The 21,210-nt window shown below is 40.5% G+C and overlaps 1 protein-coding gene across 2 annotated transcripts in view; it reads left to right on the forward strand.

The window, feature by feature from the left end:
- The first annotated feature begins 1,092 nt into the window (after nt 1–1,092).
- CSMD1 (CUB and Sushi multiple domains 1) overlaps nt 1,093–21,210 on the forward strand; it is a 1,658,539-nt gene continuing 1,638,421 nt past the window's right edge. Inside the window, exon 1 of one of the 2 annotated variants that reach the window (XM_083177358.1) lies at nt 1,093–2,228. In XM_083177358.1, the coding sequence (XP_083033484.1) occupies nt 2,141–2,228 (88 nt within the window). In that variant the 5' untranslated portion in view covers nt 1,093–2,140. The remainder of the gene's footprint in view (nt 2,229–21,210) is intronic. The other variant, XM_083177357.1, reaches the window with a different exon arrangement.

The following is a 21,210-nucleotide window of genomic DNA, read 5'->3' on the forward strand; positions in this document are numbered from 1 at the left end:
TATATATATATATATATATATATATATATATATATATATATATATATATTGTATATAGTTATGTTGTATTACTGAAACTAGACACATTTTGACTGTACATATTGCAAAAATATAAAAGAACATAGGTCCTCAAACCTGACCCCAGGACCCAAACCGTTAATGTTTTCTAGAAATCACAAGTGAAATAATTAGCTTCACCTGTGGATCTTTTAAAATATGTCAGTGAGAAATGAGTGCAGCTGTGCACCTGCGATGTGACTTGGAAAATGTGACCTGTTTGGGGTCCCGAGGACCGAGTTTGAGAACCACTGAAGCATAAAAACGAATTGTGCTTTATTGCTATAAATAGGATCACTAGATGGCAGCACCTCCACATCAGTTTTCCTTTCCTTTTTTTTTTTTTTGTATTAAAGACTGCAATCACCTCTGTGGCACTCACAGGCGTAGAGCAAAGTCAGCTTCCTACCCATTTTCTTTATTAATCCTATTCAAATAGAGAATATGATCTGTCTGTGCACCGAAAGCTTACCAAATCAGTTGGAAACTTGTTTGGACAATGAATATGTATTCCCTCTGTTCACAAGCTTCTTAAAGCTGGAGATCATTAACCCCTTCTTATATCAACCGCAATAGCTGTGCCTGACAGCAAAAAGACGTGTCAATGTGATCATCTCTATCACTATACTGCCAAGTTAATGCCCAAAAAATGATATCGAAATTAAATGGTGTAATAATAAGTATCTATCTATCTCCTATCTATCTATCTATCTATCTATCTATCTATCTATCTATCTATCTATCTATCTATCTATCTATCGCGTATTAAACAGAATGAATTGTTTCAGTTGAGATATACAATAATAAATCTAGTTATTCTTAGCTATAGGAAATGAGTGTATTTTTTGAACCCAGTCATTTATTACTCGTTTGTAAATACTCCATGTACTGGAGAAGATGAGAACATGTAGGAGTTCAAAGGCTGCAGAGAAAGACACAATGAAAATATATAAAAGCTTTTATTAGAAAATATTCCTCGGCTACACGAGTCGTTATAGATGACACTGTCATAAGAATCCATCCTTTCTCAAGGAGACATTCGCTCTCTGCTTCTGAAGACACAGAGGGTCAATTTGTCCTGATGAAGAACTGAGAATGAACTATCTGGACACTTAATAAGGTACCAAGGCTTTGTTCTGCTGGCTACCCTTCAAGGTCTATATTCTTTTCTTTAAGCTAATCCCCTTGGTGGCGAGCCATGAGAATCCTGATCACTTTAATTAGAATTCATCATCTGATCACAGTCTATTTAGTGCTGAGCTGAGATCACTGCAACAAGAATGCAACAATTACAAGAAAACGCGAGCTCATACCAACAGAATACCTAGTAACAGCCTTACAGTAACAATCAAACGGTGTCTGCTCAGTCCACAGCTCATTCTCACACCCTCTCTGCGTTTCCCATGTATGACAAGCCACTCGCAGACCTTACAGGGAGTAACACGCTGCAAGGCTTTTTTGGAAGTTCACTGAAAGTTTAATCCTTACATATGTTATTTCCTGCACCTATTTGTTGTGCGCTGGTGAACGCTCATGTACTGTATGCATAAACGCAAGCTCCAGCTGACATCCCGTCAGTTATATGACTGTGTGCACAAAGGACTAGTTTGGGGGGGTATTCCAGAGGTGGGCAGACGTGGATGTAAGGAGACTGGTGTTGGGGAGGTCTGTGTGCAGCTCCAGTCGCTTTCCCCTCTTTGTGCTTAGTGATGGTTGAGTCCAGCTCCTTCTGCTGGTAGCATACAGTGTGTCTGCTGCGATCCTTCTCTCTCTCTCTCGTCCCCAGCAATTCCTCCTTCCCTGGCTCTGGATCCCTTATCCCTGCTGCTCTCTCCGGCTCCTTAGTCGCTGTCCGTTCAGCACCACGGTCTCCTCTCAGCAGCATCCTGCAGCTCTGACAGCCTTATCCCTGCAGTGGCTCCCAGCTTTGCATTATGACATGAGAGCCAACTCCAGCAGCCGCAAGTCCTTCTTTTTCTTCTTTTTGAACCCGGATCGCTCGATTTTCTGGCTATTTGGTTTATTCTGTTTCATTAGTGACAGTTCTTGGGAACGGTAAATTGTCGCCGCGAAAGCCTTTTGGATGTGTGTGGAAAATACAGACATGACTGCGCTGGGGACATTGAAGTATCTGCTGTTTGTGTGCGTAGGGTTCATCACTGCAGCTAAGGGTAAGATTTATGTAGAACATAGTTGTATGTAGTAAGGTCTCCATGTACTGCTGGCCAACCAAAGTAGCGACTACATGTCTGGGGTTGCAGCCTGCAAGTTGTACATTAGTGGATTAGAGCAGAGAGCAAGCCTACTTTTTGCTGAATGTATAAGAGATCAGCCTAGATACTGGCAAGGCTGCTTTCCCATAGCAAGAAAATGACGAGCACAGGGCTGATTCAGTCATCTGTACAGTGTATAATAAAGAATGTGGTAACTCTAAAGCACCTCAATGGAGAATACACTAATACAGTTTAAAAAAGGGGTATAGAATGAGCTCATATTTCATTTACCTGTCCGGGCTAGGTATTCACATCATGCTGGCTTTACTACTTGTACCTTGTGAAGTTGAATTCAATAACCTATGTATATTTTGTCAGAAGAGCATTCATTGTAACAAGTTGCCAACGGCCACCATTCATTATGCTATGCCATCTCTACGTGTTTGGCAATAGGATGGTGGCAGAAGGAGGATTATGGCATTGTTCTAAAATTGTAAAGAATATGGTTGTGTTACCTGTCTGTTCTACATATCTCCATGGCACTGACTTTCTTTTCCCTCCGGTTGCCAAACATGAGGTTATTACACTGCTTTTAACTTTGGGCAATTTGGCTCCATACATCCTTTGCATCTTGATTTTCATGAAATTGATTCACTGTGCTATATATGTTGTGCACTGTGGGTTGTAAATGTATGTCATTTCCAAATGACTTGAGCTCGGAATACATGTATCTGGAAGTCTTTTGACCCCAGATTAATATTTTGTATCACCCATCACCTGTTACTGTCATATATATTTGCAAAGGGGCTTGCTCACATATGTAATGCAAGATTTATCAAGATGCAGTATCTCTATTAAATGCAATTCTTGGATATTCTGTGATATTTTACAGCTATGACTGAGAAACCTTTTCATTTCATATAGAGTAGACGGTCATGCTGAAATGCAAATGTACAGATTCAGGCAAATGATACCTCTCACTGCAGGCAAAATGTATGTAATACATTACTAGCTAATCTAGGTCAAACTCTTAGATAAATTGGAAGGTTAAAGGTGTGTGTTGTATATTCCTTACCAACATCCTATGGCTCATACTGTATATTATACTCATCCAAACTATACTCATCAAGACTAGTGTAAGTACACTATTCCATAAACACTAACGCTGTACTTTATATAAACAGAATATTAATGTAATAATACCATTATTAAAATGATACAGAATTTCTAGTGCATGCTCTTCATGTTTTTGGTTTATTACAAGGCATACCTTTTGGTTGTATTCTGATGTACAGAATCATTTCCATAAACAAATGGTTTGTTCCACATACCAGAATCAGATTATTATCTGTGTATGTTAAAATAAATAACTTGATGTCTATTGTTGTACATTATTGTATATGCTGAATATAGCAGTGTATCTGCTGCATTCTGTATGCTAAATATATCTTCATGAGAAGCTATTTTAGTACATATATGAATTGGATTTCAGTTTGAAACTTTGAAACTTCATGTGACCACACTGTATATTACAGTGGGTTTAGGAAGAAATCACAAACATGATTGTAGATCAATACTAGTTTACAGGGTTTACGCTGAAGGCGACCTTGCAATCTGATCTGGTAATGAAGAGGCTGGAGGAAGTGTGTGATGTTTTCTGCACAAGCTTTGAATAAATCTCTAGAATGAGCTATTCGTGTGCAGCCTGTAGATGAAATAGACAGTCTCTGTGTGCTTGGGTGTGTGTGTGTGTGTGTGTGTGTGTGTGTGTGTGTGTGTGTATGTGTGCCTGTTCCTTTCTTTTTCTCACTGAGATACTGTAAAATATTGTTCTCCCTATGTAGGGATCCATGTCATAATCTTTTAGCATGAACACAGCTGTGGGGTTTCAGTGGAAACACCAAATAAGATTAGTGTACAGTATGCATCTATCTAGTCACTATCCATTTTGAGCAAAAGTCAACAGTGGGTGTATAATGACTTTCAATTACCTGCAAATGGTTAGTTATATTGTGGATATTCTACCTGTCATACTAGTTGGAAAAAGTAATTTAACTTTGCCAGAAGTTTAATTACCTTTATGCACATTCCAGAACTCTGTAGAATGAAAAAGGAGCATCTTGTAACTCAGAGGGACATGTGACCAGAAGGGAATGCAGCCGAAACAGCTGGTTCCTACAGAATTCCTTCCAGGTCTATGTACCTTTGTAACATGTTCCTGTTTTTTTCTTTTACAAAAAAACTTTCTTTATTTTTATTTAAATAGTATGTGCTTTATATAAAATACTGCAATACAATTCACACAGCTATTCACCCAAATTATAGTAGAGAACACAGCATGATCTGGCAATTGCAGTGCATTCTGTGCCTTACATAAGCCTTTAAACCTCAGGTCTTGCTTTAGTCTGCAAAAGTTCTTAAAGAAACACACTGTAAGAATGCTTCTAGAGTCCCTGAATCTGTCTGTGATGTGTATTCAACTGACACACAACTAGCCTGGAAACCAATTCATTTAGGCATTTCTGTGTTTACTTTGATATTAATGTCTTAACCCTAACTTGGTCTCCGATGAAGGTTCACATGGGTTGTATTGACTGGAATAATTCCATTTGAATCCATCCTGTGACTGAGGAAACAACTTTCGCAGAATCTTTGCACAAAAGTCCCCAAAATGGCTGCTGGGAACTTTGTCTGAAATAACCTAGCTGTGACGCACTGTATTTGGATCTTTGCTTTAGGAAATGATTGTGTATCTGAAACTGTATTTATTAAAAACAGTCCTTTATATAGTGCACAAGGATTTCACAGCACTTTTCCACAAAATATTTGTATTTTTTAGATTTTGGTAGGAAACCAGAGTACCTGGGGAAACCCAGCCAAACACAAGGAAAATGTATTAACTCCTTACGCATAAGACTTTGTTGGAAATCAAACCCAAGACCTTTATGCTGGGAAGTAGCAAAGTCATGACGATGCCACCATACTGTGAATTACATTTCCCCCAGATGTATAATAAAGGATGAGAATAGAGCACTGTACAGTACACTATGTTTCCTGCTGCTGCTGCATAGCATATGCATGAAAATATAACATTGATTTATGTGAGTATACCATTTTCCACTTAACTTTAGATACTGTAATGTAGGCTTCAGCTCTGAATACAAAACATAATTTGAAGTAACTATACACGAAAACCTAGGTACATTATTACATTATTATCATTAGCACCATTTCTATACAGTAGTGTGCAACACAATATTAGAAGTTGACTAACACTGAAAACTTGCATAATTATTGCTTTGTAACATCTGTTATAAATCTTTACAAAGCTTCTGAACATGAAACCTTTACAGACTGCTGTTGGGTATGCAGCTGTGCTTTCGGCACATTGGGATTTATCATCCTGGTAGTCATACAAATGAGAGATGGTGAGAAGCAGTTTGGACCATATCTAAAAAAGAGTTGACTGCTCCAATCAGTCAATTAAAACAATCTTTTTTTTTCAGTCATTGAATATAAGATACTGGCAGTGTTACGTTTGAAATATCATCTTCTCTATCTTTTTATGAGTGATGCACATAACAAGTCTTTTCTCCAGTCAGTTCTTCTGAAAGTATGTTGAGTTTGTGTATTTTCACTTACAAATACAATGTTTACATGTGTCAAAAACTCCACACATGTAGCTGTTGGCAAAGTTAGTGAAAGTTAATCAGTCTTTGCTCTGATTGCAGTGAGACCTGTGAGTTTGGTTTTTGTTACGCTATTTTTCATTTCTTTAAATTATTTAATCAAATACTCAATATAACCAGGGCCGGCAACAGAAATCTTGGGGCCCGGTACACTGACATCCTTGCGGGCCCCCCTGCACCCTCCACACAAACACAACACCACCACCTTGACCACCAATTCCACACATCTTACCCAGTGTGTACCACGGGATTGTGATGTCACCAACGTATGACATGAGTCATGATATAACACGCTTCCCATCTTTATGTTCGCAATGCTATGGACACAGAAACTATGTCACTAATATAGTACTTAAATAGCAGCAGTGCACAAAAAACATACAAAGATAGAATCCAAAAACTGCATACACTTGACACCAATGAAAAAGTCACAATAGCCATGCTTGAAAATTGAGTAAACAGAAATAAACTAAAAAAATAGATGGAGAAATGGGAAGAGAGGGGAGAAGGAGGGAGAGAGGAAGAGCGTATAACGTGATGGAGGGAGTAAATGGGTAGGAGAGGAAGAGAGGTGATGTGTGATGGAGGGAGAGAGCGGTAGAGAGAGAGGGGAAAGTCAAGATTGACAAATAGTGATGGAGAGACAGGGGGGGGGTGGTGGAAGAAAGAGAGTGAGAGAGGGATGGACGTGTCCCCAGCTTGTGTTGGGTTATTAGCAAGAGTCACACAAAGTGGAAAACTTGTTGGGTTTTTTTTGTACGCGCACTCCCTGTTAAATCTAATTACAGTAACCCGGCTCTCACTTCAATAATAAAAGGCCTCAATCCTATTCTCCTCCCCTTCCTGGACCGCCACCTCCAATCTTATGGCCACGGCCATGCCACATCACTTCCACACCTTGCGCCAGATCCAGGACTTCTCCTTCTGCCTGCAGAAAAGAAGTCCAGGGTGCGGAACCGATGTCTGAGCCTGCGGCCGGGAGCACATTCAGTACAGGCAGCCGAGGCGAAGTCCAGACAGACGAGCCTGCAGCCAGGAGCACGTGCAGCCGCTGAGTGAGCCAGCCGCTGCACAGACAGTACAGTACAGCCAAGAGGCAGCAGGGCACATAAAGCCGGCCGAGCGTACGCAATAGATGGAGTACATCACTTCTGCCGCAGCCCGCAGCCATGCTCTGCTTCTGGGGCCCCTAAGATCATCAGGGCCCATCACAGTTGTCCCCCTTGACCCCCCCTGTCGCCGGGCCTGAATATAACTGAACTGCCTACACCAGGCATGTCTAAACTGTGGCCCTCCAGCTGTTGTGAAACTATACCTCCCAGCATGCCTTGCAATAGTTTTAGCATTCCCTAATAGCAGAACTGTGGCAAGGCATGATGGGACTTGTAGTTTTACAAAGCTGGAGGGCCATCATTTGGACATGCTTGGCCTACAATAATGGGTTCTAATGATGGGATGATTTTGAGATGTGATCAGTAGGCATCTGAAATCCATCCTTTCGTCATGTCAACTGGTAGATTTGTGATAAATTTGAGTACATTCTTGGTTTGCTAAATTTCATTTATATAGACATCACTCAAAACAGCAGGATCACAATACTTTTAATGGGTAATGGGCATAACAGTGTGTGGCATAATGTGTAATGAGCATTATGATGTGTGGCATAATGTGTAATGGGCATTACGATATGTTGCTTAATGTGTAAAGATCATTGCGATGTGTGGCATGATGTGTAAGGGGCATTATGGTGTGTAGCATAATGTTTAATGGGCATTGCGGCATTTGGCATACTGTGTGAGGGGCCTTACTTTAAGAAGGAAAAATTATAAATAATATACAGTAAGAGGCATTTATCAGGTATTTTTATTTCCTGTGGTGGCCAATGTCTGGGCATTCAGGTTATAAATCTGTGGTGTAAGGTTCTCTTTTCCTGCAAAGCCACACCCCTTGCAGTGTGGTCACACACCCTTTTTGTAACATGCATGCCATTTTGCCATGCATGCGGGGGGGGGGGGGGGCAAAATATATATTTACAACACTGGTCCACCGTGCCCTTTTCCAGTCAGAATGTAAGCTCTGTCATGAGCAGGCCCTTCCTTACTTTTTTCATGTCTGAATTTAATTTGTGTCCATGTTTATGTACTGTATGTCTTTCTTCCTAACTGTCCTTAACCCTGGATCACTAGTGCATTGCAAATGGTAAAATAATCATTTTTGTCACAAAATGCATCATTGTACAGTAACTAATAATAAGTATTATTTTTGTTTATTTTTTTATTCTGGACAAATGTATGACTTTACGTTTTATTTTGCCTCCATTTAGCAAAAGCACATTATTACTGTTTCCTCCATAGAATAATAGCTTTTGTCATTATTAGATATCATTTCTTTTTCATTGTCACAATTTGTGAAAAAAATACTCAGCTGCTATTGGTACATTGGGCCTTATTCAAGTTCAGTCTTTCAGACAAAATCCTTCTAAAGGTGCCCACAGACGCTACAATTGTACTGTGCTATGCGTTTTTGACTGTACAATGGTTCTATACAATTTTTCTTCCAGCTTGCTATGAGATGTGCACTTGGATGCATGTGATGAACCCATGTTTGTTATGTTAAATTTCAGATGTAGTCTAAAAAGTACGTGCAGCACGTACTTTTTTAGACATACAATATCGGGCTCCCGGGAACATAAACACCATCCAATAATTGTACATAAGATGCAATTTGTGCTTAAAAAGTACAAAACGCATTCGATAATTGATGCGTCTGTGGGCACCTTTAGATGGACAAAACCATGTGCACTGCAGGGGGGCAGATGTAACTTGTGCAGATCTAATTCGATTTGGGTGGGGTTTTACTTCAAAGTGAGATCTATATTGCAGTGTTAAAATAAAGCAGCCAGTATTTACCCTGCAAAGAATCACCAAAAAATCACCAAATCTATTTCTATCTGTACATGTTACATCTGCCCCCCTGCAATGCACATGGTTTTGACCATCTAAGAAGGATTTTGTCAGAAAGAGTGAACTCGAATAAGGCCCATTATGAGGTTAATATCACGGTAATCTTATAGGTTTCAAAATATCTATAATCACTTTTTTAAATAAATGTTTCCAAACAAACCCATTTCTGTTAATATTCAAAGTTGAACATTTACAGAAGTACAATATGTGACACACACAAACACACACATGCATATGAGTGTGTGTAAAACACTAATAACCATATGTGTAGCCTTTCCTCTCCTAAACTGAGCAGTTACTGTACATACCTTTTTCTAAAAATGAGGCTTCATCTCTCAGTGGCGTAGCAATAGCCTCCTACAGACCCCTTGTGGCTTGAAGGTGCTGGGTGGCTTGTGGGCACTGGGGGACTTGCTATGCTACTGTCTGCAACTGCAGTTCCTTGTCTTCAGGCATATCGCGCCTGTCCCCATCAAACATGTCCCTCCTAAAATGGCCACCGCTTAGTTGAAGACAGTTATTAAGGATACTTCAAGGAGAAGAAGAAGAGAGACTTTCTTTTTTGTTTGGACACTCTTGTCTGTAGATTAATAAATGTAATCTCAGATAAGATAATTATGAAGTGAGTAGATAGTTAGAGGGAAAGGGGAAGTTATTAAGGACATTAGGAACGGAGGCTGCTAGAGGGAGGAAGGAATCCCCTGGCAAAGAACAGGGGATTTTGAATGGGGGCAGGTGCTTTGGGAGGGAGGAATCCCCTCACAATGAGCAGGGTACCATGGAGAGGAGGGGCTCCTAAATTATTATTTTTTTTTGGGGGGGGGGAAGGGCACCTAATTTATAGTTACACCACTGAATCATCATAATGTGATCTTCTTTTAAATCACAGATGAAGTACTAACACTAACTTCACACACATTTTTTGGGACACATTTATCCAATCATCACATATTTAATTTTCATATTACAGAATGCAAAGTAAATTTACTTACAGATGTACTGTGGCCACACTCATCGTTGTTGCGTCAATTGCCACATGTGACTTCTGTGGCAACAGGCGCAATCCCGTTGCCATGCTCATGCATCTCATTCGCTCCCATGGCTCATATAAATGCATTGAGTGGGACATTGCACCATGGTGAGTCCATGCCCGGGTGCGAATTGGGTATAAAAATCAAGGACAGGTGGCCGGATTGCTGCCACACTGAGTGTGGATACATCTGTATGTCTCTGATGATATTATTTTTCTAACTTGGTGCTAGTGCTTTCTCATAGAGTCTAGAAAAGTCCTCTCCCCAAGAAGCATTAGACATAGAGGGTGAGATTTAATAGGATGAGAGATTCTGAAAGTGAGAGATTTGGGAAGAAATCTCCAGTTTTTTTAAAGCGGCAATCATTTTCACTGCAACATCAAACTGGTTTTGCAGTGTAAATGATTGTCCCTTTAAAAAACCTGGAGATTTCTCACCAAATCTCTCACTTTCTGAATCTCTCATCCTATTAAATATCACCCATATTGTGTTTTATACAGAATATGTATTCTGCAAGACTACCAGTTGCATATTCATGATGCATACAGTGTAAAATGTGAAAATATATGGATAGCAGAGTGGATCAAGTGCTCTTAACATGATAGTTATAAGGTTATATTTACTGAAGTAGGATTTAAGGAATTTCATGAAAAAGGGATATAGTTTATATTATGGCAAGTCATGTTTATTGAATATAATGTTGATACTGTAGCATAAAACCTAGGGAGAGAGAAATGATACAAAAAAAAGAGTGAATTCAGCCAGTGAAGAATTTCCCCATGGCAGCCAGTCAGCTTTGAAGTAACATGTATCAAGAAAATTCTATAAAACTATACGTAGCAGCTGATTGGTTGCCATGAGCAACTTCTCCACAGCCTCACTTCACTGCTTCATACATTTCCCCTCTATATTCACATTGTCCAGAGATCAAGGGCACAAGGGGAGATGTACCAAGCCTAAACAGTGATAAAATGGAGAGTGATAAACCAACAACCAATCAGCTCCTCTCTATCATTTTTTCAAACCCATGTGACATGGCAGATATGATCTGATTGGCTGGTGGTTTATCACTCTCCTTTTTATCACTTTTCAAGCTTAGTACATTTGGCCCATAGTCAGAAATGTTTCAGCCCTATAACAACCTTTTGCTTCTAGTGAGACACCTCTCCACAGTATTTGTTCATTTTATTCCTCTAAAAAGGCACCTTATTATGTTTATTTTATGAACCATAGTAGTGCTCCCTTTATGTCACATTGTAATGCTGCCAGTACACATGCTGCAAAACTGTACTTCCAATTCACATTATGACATACAATGTCCCAAGTTCATATTATGACACAACATCTCTCATCACCTAACACTAGCCTCCCCTGCTTCGCAGCTTAACTCTAACTCTCCCTCACCCTGTAGCCTAACCCTAACCCTCCACCTAGTGCTTAACCCTAACTTCAGTACTTTCCTCCAGGATCCATCTGGATTTTGACCATCAGAATCCTGACTGCTTAGATTTGACTGCATTGCTCCACTTATTGTGCCACATTACAGTGCCCCAGTACATACATATGGGGCTGCTCCCATAGCACCGTCCACAGTCCCACACCATCCGCCAGAATGAGGCGCGCATGCATGGGATGCTCGCGCTCCCCATTCTCATCAATGGGATGTGCGAGCATGTGAGATGCTTGGGGCGTCCCGTCCCATCGGCCGCCGTCTGCCAGCTCCCGGCAGTTACAGCGATATGGAAAGCTGAGGGCAAGGGTGAGAGCGGCCCCATCAGTATATATATATATGAGAATGGGGGTTGTGACCCAATCCTGCGCTAGTAGGTGAGCAGCACTACTCTAAAGACCCCGCCGCTAGTGGGAGTCTGATGTGAAGGATGAAGAGGAAAGGTGTAGAGTTGCGCTCAAAGGGTGGTTTCACCAGTCCACAATTTGTAAAAATACAGAATATTTATTTTTTACAGTAAAACAGTTTAAAAGAATGCATAAGTTTTGAAATCGCTTACATAGATTTTCGTGGTTCAGTACAAGACTTCAATCATAGGTGCAACATGATCATACGAGAAACCCTACGCGTTTCGTCCCCTAGGGACTTCTTCAGGGGTAATACACCAAGATCAATAGGTCTTTTAAACCTTGATTATGTATATATATATTTTGGAATACACTCTTGGGTGAGTGCTTTGAATGGTGGTGTGGTCACCGTAGTTAGTCTACTAATCCTGTGGTGATCCACTCAATGAATAACAGTGATTTCAGAACTCAGGGCGCAATATAACGCCTCTCCAGCTGATGTCTTTTTCACCGTAACCGTCAGTTCAGAAACAACTTGCCAGAAACACAGTCAGCGTGGAGAGAGATATATATATATATATAGTAGGAGGAGAGACCGCACTCACACTTTGCAAAATGTACAACAATGGGGTGCCCGACAAAGGGTAGTGATGCCCACAATATAGTGTATCCTCCAACTGGAGGTGTGGGGCACTCTCCATGACAACGTCACTCAGTGAGATGTTGTCAGATCAAATATGCAATTCATTCCAAGGTGCATAAAGGTTTTTAATCCATAATTTCATATCCAAAGTCAAACCCCCTGACTTTGGATATGAAATTATGGATTAAAAACCTTTATGCACCTGGTGATCAAATCACCACCAGGAGCCGAAAGGGGGCATGCACGCATGAGACGCTTGCTCACCCCGTCCTGACAGAGCCCTCTGCCGCCCGCTGCCCCAATGCCCCCAGCAGCTGCCCCCGACTTCCCCCAGCACTGCCCAATGCCATGTTGACGGGGACACGCATCCGTGTCAGATGGAGCGCCTCTCCACCGGCGATCGCCAGCTAAGGGAATCTGGCGATTTCCAGCGCTGGCTGAGAGGCGCTCCATCTGTAGTATATTTATTACTCAGCTTCTATCAAACTAATTTGTCAGTAGGTTATTTACTGTCCCTTTCTTTATTCGGTACTTATGTAGTATCTGGGCGTCCGATTTTTTGATTGTATGCCTTAAGTTAAGGCATACAATCAGATGCGATATCGCATCGCATGCGACCATCGGATGCGATGTGATGCGATGACCCGATTTTTCCATAGGAATCAATGTTAAAATGGACTGAGTCCATTTTAACATGGAATTCAATGGGAAAAAGGGGTCCTTTTCATACCCCTACTATGCAAGTGGGCATGGAGTTGGATATAAACCCGTAGCGAGCCACCGAGCCCGAAGCGTGGCGAGGGGACGGTATTCTGTGTCCCCTCGCGGGGCTCGCTACGCTCGCCACGCTTCGGGCTCGGTGGCTCGCTACGCTCGCCACAGGTTTATATCCAACTCCATGCCCACTTGGATAGTAGGGGTATGAAAAGGACCCCTTTTTCCCATTGAATTCCATGTTAAAATGGACTCAGTCCATTTTAACATTGATTCCTATGGAAAAATCGGGGCATCGCATTCGATGGTCGCGTGCGATGCGATGTGCCCGATCCGACCCGATTTCTTAATTTGGACGCCCAGATACTACATAAGTACCATTTATTCATTTGCACATCACCTGCTTGTTCCATACTATTCAGCACTGTGACAATGTGAGCTAGGTGCATCTATGAAAGTGCATCCCCTATGCCTCTCGGCATCATTCTCCTTTAACCCTACAGGCCAGGTACATTAGTTGTCACTGTTTGCAGCTGTTACACCTTTTATATATCCCATGATGCTGGCTGGACAATACTGCCGCCCTGGTCCCTACTCATCACCAGCTCTTTATCTATAGAGCAGTTAAGCTCTGTAAAGGCAAATGATGAGAGAGAGTGTGAACAAGAGAAAGTATCTCCTGTGGCCACTTTAATCTAGCACTGCTGTTTAAACTTCCACTTGGGAAGGTATTGAATTTGCTGACAAAATCTTCTCTGAAAAGAGCTTCACAACATGTTGCTGGACAGTAAATAAAAAATCTATTTTACTTGCGTGCGCTTTTGTGTGTGACTCATGTCCTAAATAACAGAGAATTTACTAAGAACTGAAACATAATTATTAAGTTAGAAAAAATAAAGGAGAGTTGACGGAGACAAAAATATCTACAAATATTGTGTGAGTACAAAGAAACTAAATGGAAAGGTGAGTAAAAAGGAAAATCAGCAAGATGCCAGGAGGAGGACACTCTATAATAGTTTAGTACACGTGCATTGCCATTTCGTGAGAATTTGTATTCTAAACCTGCTGAACATCAAAGATGATCAATTCCATTATGTTGGACTTCCTGACTTCCAAAATAGCACCATTCTCACCCCTTAACCCCTACCACTGTCCATTGTCCCTCCATTCTCCACCAGTTCCAAAACAAGAAAAAAAGTTGTAATGCAGAAAAAAGAAGAATCACCTGGCCGTATGAGGCCATCTGTCTATTACGGTTTTCATGCAACTAAGCATACTGTGCTGCTCCCCTCCCGCAGCAAATGTCACCCCTAGGCACAAGCCTTGTGTGCTAAATGGGAAATTCAGACCAGTATAAGCAAGCATATTGTTTTGGTTGACTGAATAGTATAGAAAAAATGTGAGATTATTGGGGTTTTATTAGTGAGCCATTCTTAGTGTTCTGGGTTGCATACATTTGCTCCCACATTTATATATGTGAGTTTTTTCAGTAACTTTAAAAACATTCGGAAATATTTTGCCCACGACAGCTACTGAACCATAAAAGTGGTACAATGCTGGTGTGTTTACTTACATATTACAAAGAAAAAACGATCCTCTGAACTCACCTTTTTCAAAACTATATAATAACGAACACTAGGACAACTATAGCCCAATGTATAGAAAGTTCCATAAACACCAAATACATGTTATTCTGTCACCAAACTATTCATAATCATGTTAGCATGTACAGTTTATCTAGATATCCGTTATCCAAATTATTCTGAAAACCCTAGTTTCCAAAAATTACTCTTTTTTGGGGGGCTAAAAGCACTAATGGCCTGGGATATCTGTAAAGCTGGTTTCACATTGCAAAAACCTGCTTTCTACCTGTTTTTGTAAACGTGTCTTAAAACGGGTCAAAAGCCAGTTAAACCCCTTTCATATTGCATGTTGTAAAGGTATATTGCAGTTTCAATACCATTTTTGTACCTTCAGATTCAAATCGTTTCACTCATAGCAAGCCATACAATGTCATTTTAATTGTTTTTTTTCCTGCTTGTGGGCGGGGATCAAGTGTGGTTATCATTTGTAGCAAATACCGTTTCTAAGCTGTTCAGACTGCAGGGAAAACGGCTCTGAAACGTGTAGGATCCTGCTTTTAACATGTTTCAAAATACCGGTATTTTGTAACCGATAAATTAATTGTGGAGCTTTCATATTGCAGCTGCTACCGTTCTAAAGCAGTTAAAAATCGGCAATATGCCGTGTTAAAACTGCAATGTGAAAGGGGCTTAACTGGCACTACTGGGGACATTATATGTAACTGGCATTACTGAGGACATCTACTGTATAACTGACATTACTGAGGACATGATATGTAACTGGCAATACTAGGGACATTATATGTAACTGGCATTACTGAGGACATGATATGTAACTTGCACTTGCAACATGTGCAAGAAAATATCTTCTTGGCATTTAAATTCAGCACATGATTTAGTATTCAAACTGTTTCATGTTTTGAAACCTTGGGGGTGATTCTGGTTGGTTTGCAAAAGCAAACTCCTTCTTTAATGGACAAAACCATGTGCACTGCAGGTGGGGCAGATGTAACATGTGCAGAGAGAGTTAAATTTGGGTGAGTTATTTTGTTTTTGTGTAGAGTAAATACTGGCTGCTTTATTCTTACACTGCAATTAGATTTCAGTTTGAACACACCCCACCTAAATTTAACTTTCTCTGCACATGTTACATCAGCCCCACCTGCACATGGTTTTGTCCATTAAAGAAGGAGTTTACTTTTGCAAACCAACCAGAATCAACCCCTTGTTTCATGCACAAATATAATGCATTTGTGTGTATTTCATGTGTTTGATGTGTTTAAGCAACATACTGTAAATGCAAGATACCCAAAAGTCACACTGAAGTTCTCTTTTCTGAATGCTGATCAGGGGCCCAATAGACTATAATACCATTGCCACAGCTTTAACTACATTTGCAATGGGCCTGGCAGTGCATAGTTCTGCCTCTATACCTCATTTTTATTTAATTTGTGGTGGGCACATATTTAGCTTATTTTTGGGTAAATTTTAAATTTGTCATCAAGTTGTTATTGCAACTACTCCTTTCTCTTCAGTTAAGGTTCCAATAGAGCTGCTATTGCTTGGGGAATACTGTACAGCTCATATTAAAATATTATATCATTTTAAATACTGTTTTATAATTGTAATACATGGCAAATGTAGACAATGGGTTTATATTTATGTTCATAGTGTTGGGCCATTCTTCAATTATGTCTAGATTCTGTGATTGTTCTTTCTATCCAAACATCTTCTGTCTCTGTTGTAACTGTGGGGGTAATTCAGACCAGCTCACACAGCCAGCAATCATGTAGAAACCTCCCCTGTATAGTGGAATTCCGCCTTAAGTAATGTGTACGCAGTGTGATCACCTCAAATGATTTTTCCGCTAGGCACCAGTCACCGAAAGCTAGGAGGCGCCCAGGACTTACTCGGCAGCTACAATGAAAACAGACATATCCGGCCTGTAGCTGATGTCACACACCCTATCCTAAAATGCTTGGCACACCGGCATTTTCAGTTACCACTCTCAGATGCCTACTTCCTGTCAATCACCTTGTTAGCGGCTTGCGAATAGCAGGACTTGCCGTCTAGCAGCATGCACGCACTTTGCGGCCCATATGCATACACAGTTCATCAATAATCGGCTGTTGTGCAAATTCGCAGCCATGCGGTCAGGCTCAATCAGGCCCTCTGTCCCTCACAGCTCTCATATTGCTGGGTTTTAGATTTGCATATGTTGCCAATAGCATAGCAACCAATCAGATTCTACCTATTATCTTCTAGAACAGGGGTGGGGAACCTGTGGCTTGTGGACCGTAAACGTCCCCCATAGCTGGTCTGACTGGCCCGCCCACCTGCCTGGCGGGTCTGCTGGGAGTGAAGTACAGAGGAGATCTCGCAATAAATTGGTAGTTCTTGCGAGATTCCTCTTAATCTGCAGCAGCTGGAGACTGTGAGTCTCATTTAGCACAACACTTTTGTTGGTAAGCTGCTCAATCAGAGGTGTGTCACTCAGGTGCCAAAAGAAAGGGGTATTTCTGTCTAGAAAAAAATATTTGGTATCCCAATTGCACACTGAGTGAAACATAACTACATAATAATCAGATAACACAGAGATTTTGGTTGCGTATATCTGCAGATATAGGGCTAAGCCCCCAGGCCGTTTGTCAAGGCATCTCTGTCACTGGGGGTCCCTAATACTGGGTATGGGTCTGGGGTGTGGGCTCCCAACATGCCGACACAGGCTGAGTACTCCAGGGCAGCACACAAATGAAAATTAGTAGGGGTTAATAAGAAGCACATAGGTGCTATGTAGGGAAGTGAAGGTGTGATTAAAATACAAAATATATACAATGTTATAGGAAAAAATAAGTGTTAATAAAGTGTTAGGGTGTGCTAACCTGGAGAAGACCAGCCCTACCAACACAGGGGGCACCACACTCCCAAACCCATCCCATTAGCAGTAACATATATGTATGGGCTTAATAGCCCAGTGTAAGGCCACATGATATTGGCTTACTACATCTGAGAGCCAGCTTACCTGGAGATACCTCTGTCTTCTCCAATGGCACTCAGGAGTCAGCAATCCCTCCTAATGCTGACCCATCTATGCCTCTCTCAACTACACAACACTTTTGTTGGTAAGCTGCTCAATCAGAGGTGTGTCACTCAGGTGCCAAAAGGGAGGGGTAATTCTGTCTAGGAAAAAACATTTGGTATCCCAATGGCACAGTGAGTGAAACATAACTACATAATAATCAGATAACACAGATATTTTGTTTGCGTATATCTGCAGATATAGGGCTAAGCCCCCAGGCCGTACGTCATGGCATCTCTGTCACTAGGGGTCCCTAATACTGGGTATGGGTCTGGGGTGTGGGCCCCCAATTGGTAGTTCTTGCGAGATTCCTCTTAATCTGCAGCAGCCGGAGACTGTGAGTCTCATTTAGCGGCAGCCGCCAAATCTAATCCATATATCCTACAATGTCTTTGTTGTTTACAACATTGGTAATTATTTCATTTAGAGATATTTGCAAATCTTAATTTGTTTATAATTTTTGTATATTCTTAAAATTCATATTTATATTCGAAGGATTGTCTAATACTTTTTTCTGGAAACTCATCTTTGTTTTTACTCTTGCTAATTAAAGCTGTTTTTAGTTTTATACACTTATCAGAATACCAATTGTGATTAAAATATAATCCCAACAGGCGCGGTAGCATTAGAAAAGGTGGACTCAAGGACAGGCTATGTTCACAATATTCAGATGCAGTTTGCAATTAGATTTGCAACTGACCTAGTAATGGATTGTTTGTGATCTTATTTAATATAATTGTAGACTGAATTCCTCATCAAAATAACGTGTAATGTAGGAAATGGATTTCCAGATAAAGTATGCGTTTCAATGCTGCAGACTCATAAGGTAATTGTGCCCAAAGTAACTAAAACACATTTACAAAAAGATGACATTTTATATTCATTTGAAATGTTAGTAAAGGTGTGGTCTAGCAATGGAAGCATAACATCAATGAAGAGCAATTTTGAATCAATCTGAAATAAACCTATATCAACCAAAATCAATCTGTAGTAAATACACCCCAATATATCTAGCGATGTATGGTATTTCATCGTATACCTGTGTTGTACTGATTATTGTCTTTACAACTACAAGTTGAGTATCCCTTATCCAAAATGCTAGGGAAGAATTATGGATATTGGAATATTCTGTATTTCAGAATTATTTTATATTTCAATGATGTATCTTGAGGTATTTTGCATTTATGTTGTACAAACACATCAAACACATGAAGTACACACACATATATTTTATTTGAGCATGAAACAAGGTTTCAAAACATGAAATAACGTTTGTGTACAATCTCAGGCACTGGATTTGAATGCCATGCAATCATTTTCTTGCACATATATAGTGCCAGTTACATATCATATCCCCAGTAATGCTAGTTATAGAAGTCCCAAGTAGTGCTTTTAGCAAGAAGTACATTTTGAAAACTATGGTTTTCGGAATAATTTGGATAATGGATATCTGGATAAGGGATACTTAACCTGTATTTTAAAGTAATTCTATGCACTTATTACAGTATTAAGATATTAATTGACTTTTTAAGGTGAATACTAGAATATGTTATACTAAATACAAGCATATATTCAAATATTTTACTCCTTTAGTAATCCTCTTCTTGACTTTATCTCAAATGTGTTCTCCTTGTATAATCACCATAGATTTTTATCACCCCTGAGTGAAGAAAATAAGTATACCGTATTTACCAGCAATTAAACAGGTTGTGCTAATATATCACCGTGTGCCAGCATGCCTGATCCCCTGCCACTTGCAGAAGTGTAAACATATATTTAGACATATTTATTCAGACAGAGTAGGGTAGCACTAAAGCAGTCATTTGATTAGAATGTGTATTATTCCTAAGATATTTTAGCACATTTGCCCAAGTTCCAGGAGTCTCCAGTATCTCCGCTGGCTCTCCCAGACTCATTGAACAGCCCTTAAGTCTACCGGAAACTAGCACTGCTGCTCCTAACTGCCAACTTCACAAGTGATGCTGGAAGTCCAGGCAGCTTGATGGCATACAGTAGTTTGCCATGATCTTCAGCATTGCTGCTTCATCAGCTGGCAAACATTGCTTTATACAGCAAGGTGGGAGTCAGACCACAACCACAATATGGTATAACCCTACCCTATAATAACTTATTGGCTGCCTCCTCCCTTGGACCCTCTTGAAGATCCATGCAGTGATTATGGTTTTATGTTTGCTGTATTTGAGTTCATTGTCAGGTCCTGTATCAGACTGTACCAAGCTGTAAATATAATTCAAGTTGAAAATTAGAATTGCAATTTAGTATTTAAAATAAAACGTAAAAAGTTATTTTCTATAAAATGATAGGTCTCTCTAGTCTCCCCAGTATGTGTAGCACCCCAGTGCTGCCCAGTAGAACCCGTTGAGAGGGAGACTGCAGAGACTTGGGTAAGGAGGTCCAGGAACCAAAAAAGTTTTTTTTCAAGTGAAAGATGGTTAGTGTGTATATGTCTGTGTGATGTGCTATGTATACATGAGCAATGTGTATAGTGTGCTATGTATGTGTACAGTGTGTTTGTATATAATGTGCTACGTACGTGTGTGCAGTGTGTATAGTGTGCTAAGTATGTGTGTAGATGTGTTTGATGTGCTACTATATGTATGTGTATGCAATTTGTATCTGTGCATCATATGATATACAGTATAAATGTGTGTATTGTGCTATGTATGCATGTGCAGCGTGTGTGTAATGTCTATAGGGTCTTTCATATGTGTGCAATGTGTATATGTGTAGGGTGTGCAATATGAATTGCAATATGGATTGGATACCCTCTCCAGTAAATCCTCTGTTTTCCCCCAATATGGAGAGAGGGACTCTGTGGGCTAATGACACTGCTTTGGGGGCAGGGGGGGGGGACAGTAAGTGGGAGCTTAGGAGCACAAATGAAACTACTATGTGGGGGTTTGGAGACACATAGGGAAAGGGGGCTAATAATAATACTGTGTGGGGCAGACACATGGGGACTGGGGCTAAGGACACTGCTATGGGGAGGGGGAGACCTAAGGAGAGTAGGGGTCCATGGGTATATGACACTGTTATGTTCACAAGTGGACTTAATCTTCAACATTGATATGTAGGGACCCAGCATGTGGTCTAGTGATGATGGGGTACTTATGTAGTATCTAGGCGCCCGATTTTAAGATCGGGTCGGAAAATCGCATCGAATCGCATCGAAATTGCATGTGAGATCGCATGCAATCCGATGCGATTTTTCATAGGATTCAATGTTAACAAGGTCCTGTTCATTTCCCCACTATCCAAGTGGGCATAGGGTTGATTTTATTTAGCGTGCCTAAAGCGTGGCGAGCGGCTGCAGATTACTTAAAATGTTTTCCGTGTCCCCTAGCGGGGCTTGCTGCGCTCGCCACGCTTCTGGCTCGCCACCCTATATAAAATCAACTCTATGCCCACTTGGATAGTAGG

The sequence above is a fragment of the Crinia signifera genome, chromosome 3 (genome assembly GCF_055691185.1).
Source record: "Crinia signifera chromosome 3, ASM5569118v1, whole genome shotgun sequence".
Lineage (NCBI taxonomy): Eukaryota > Metazoa > Chordata > Amphibia > Anura > Myobatrachidae > Crinia > Crinia signifera.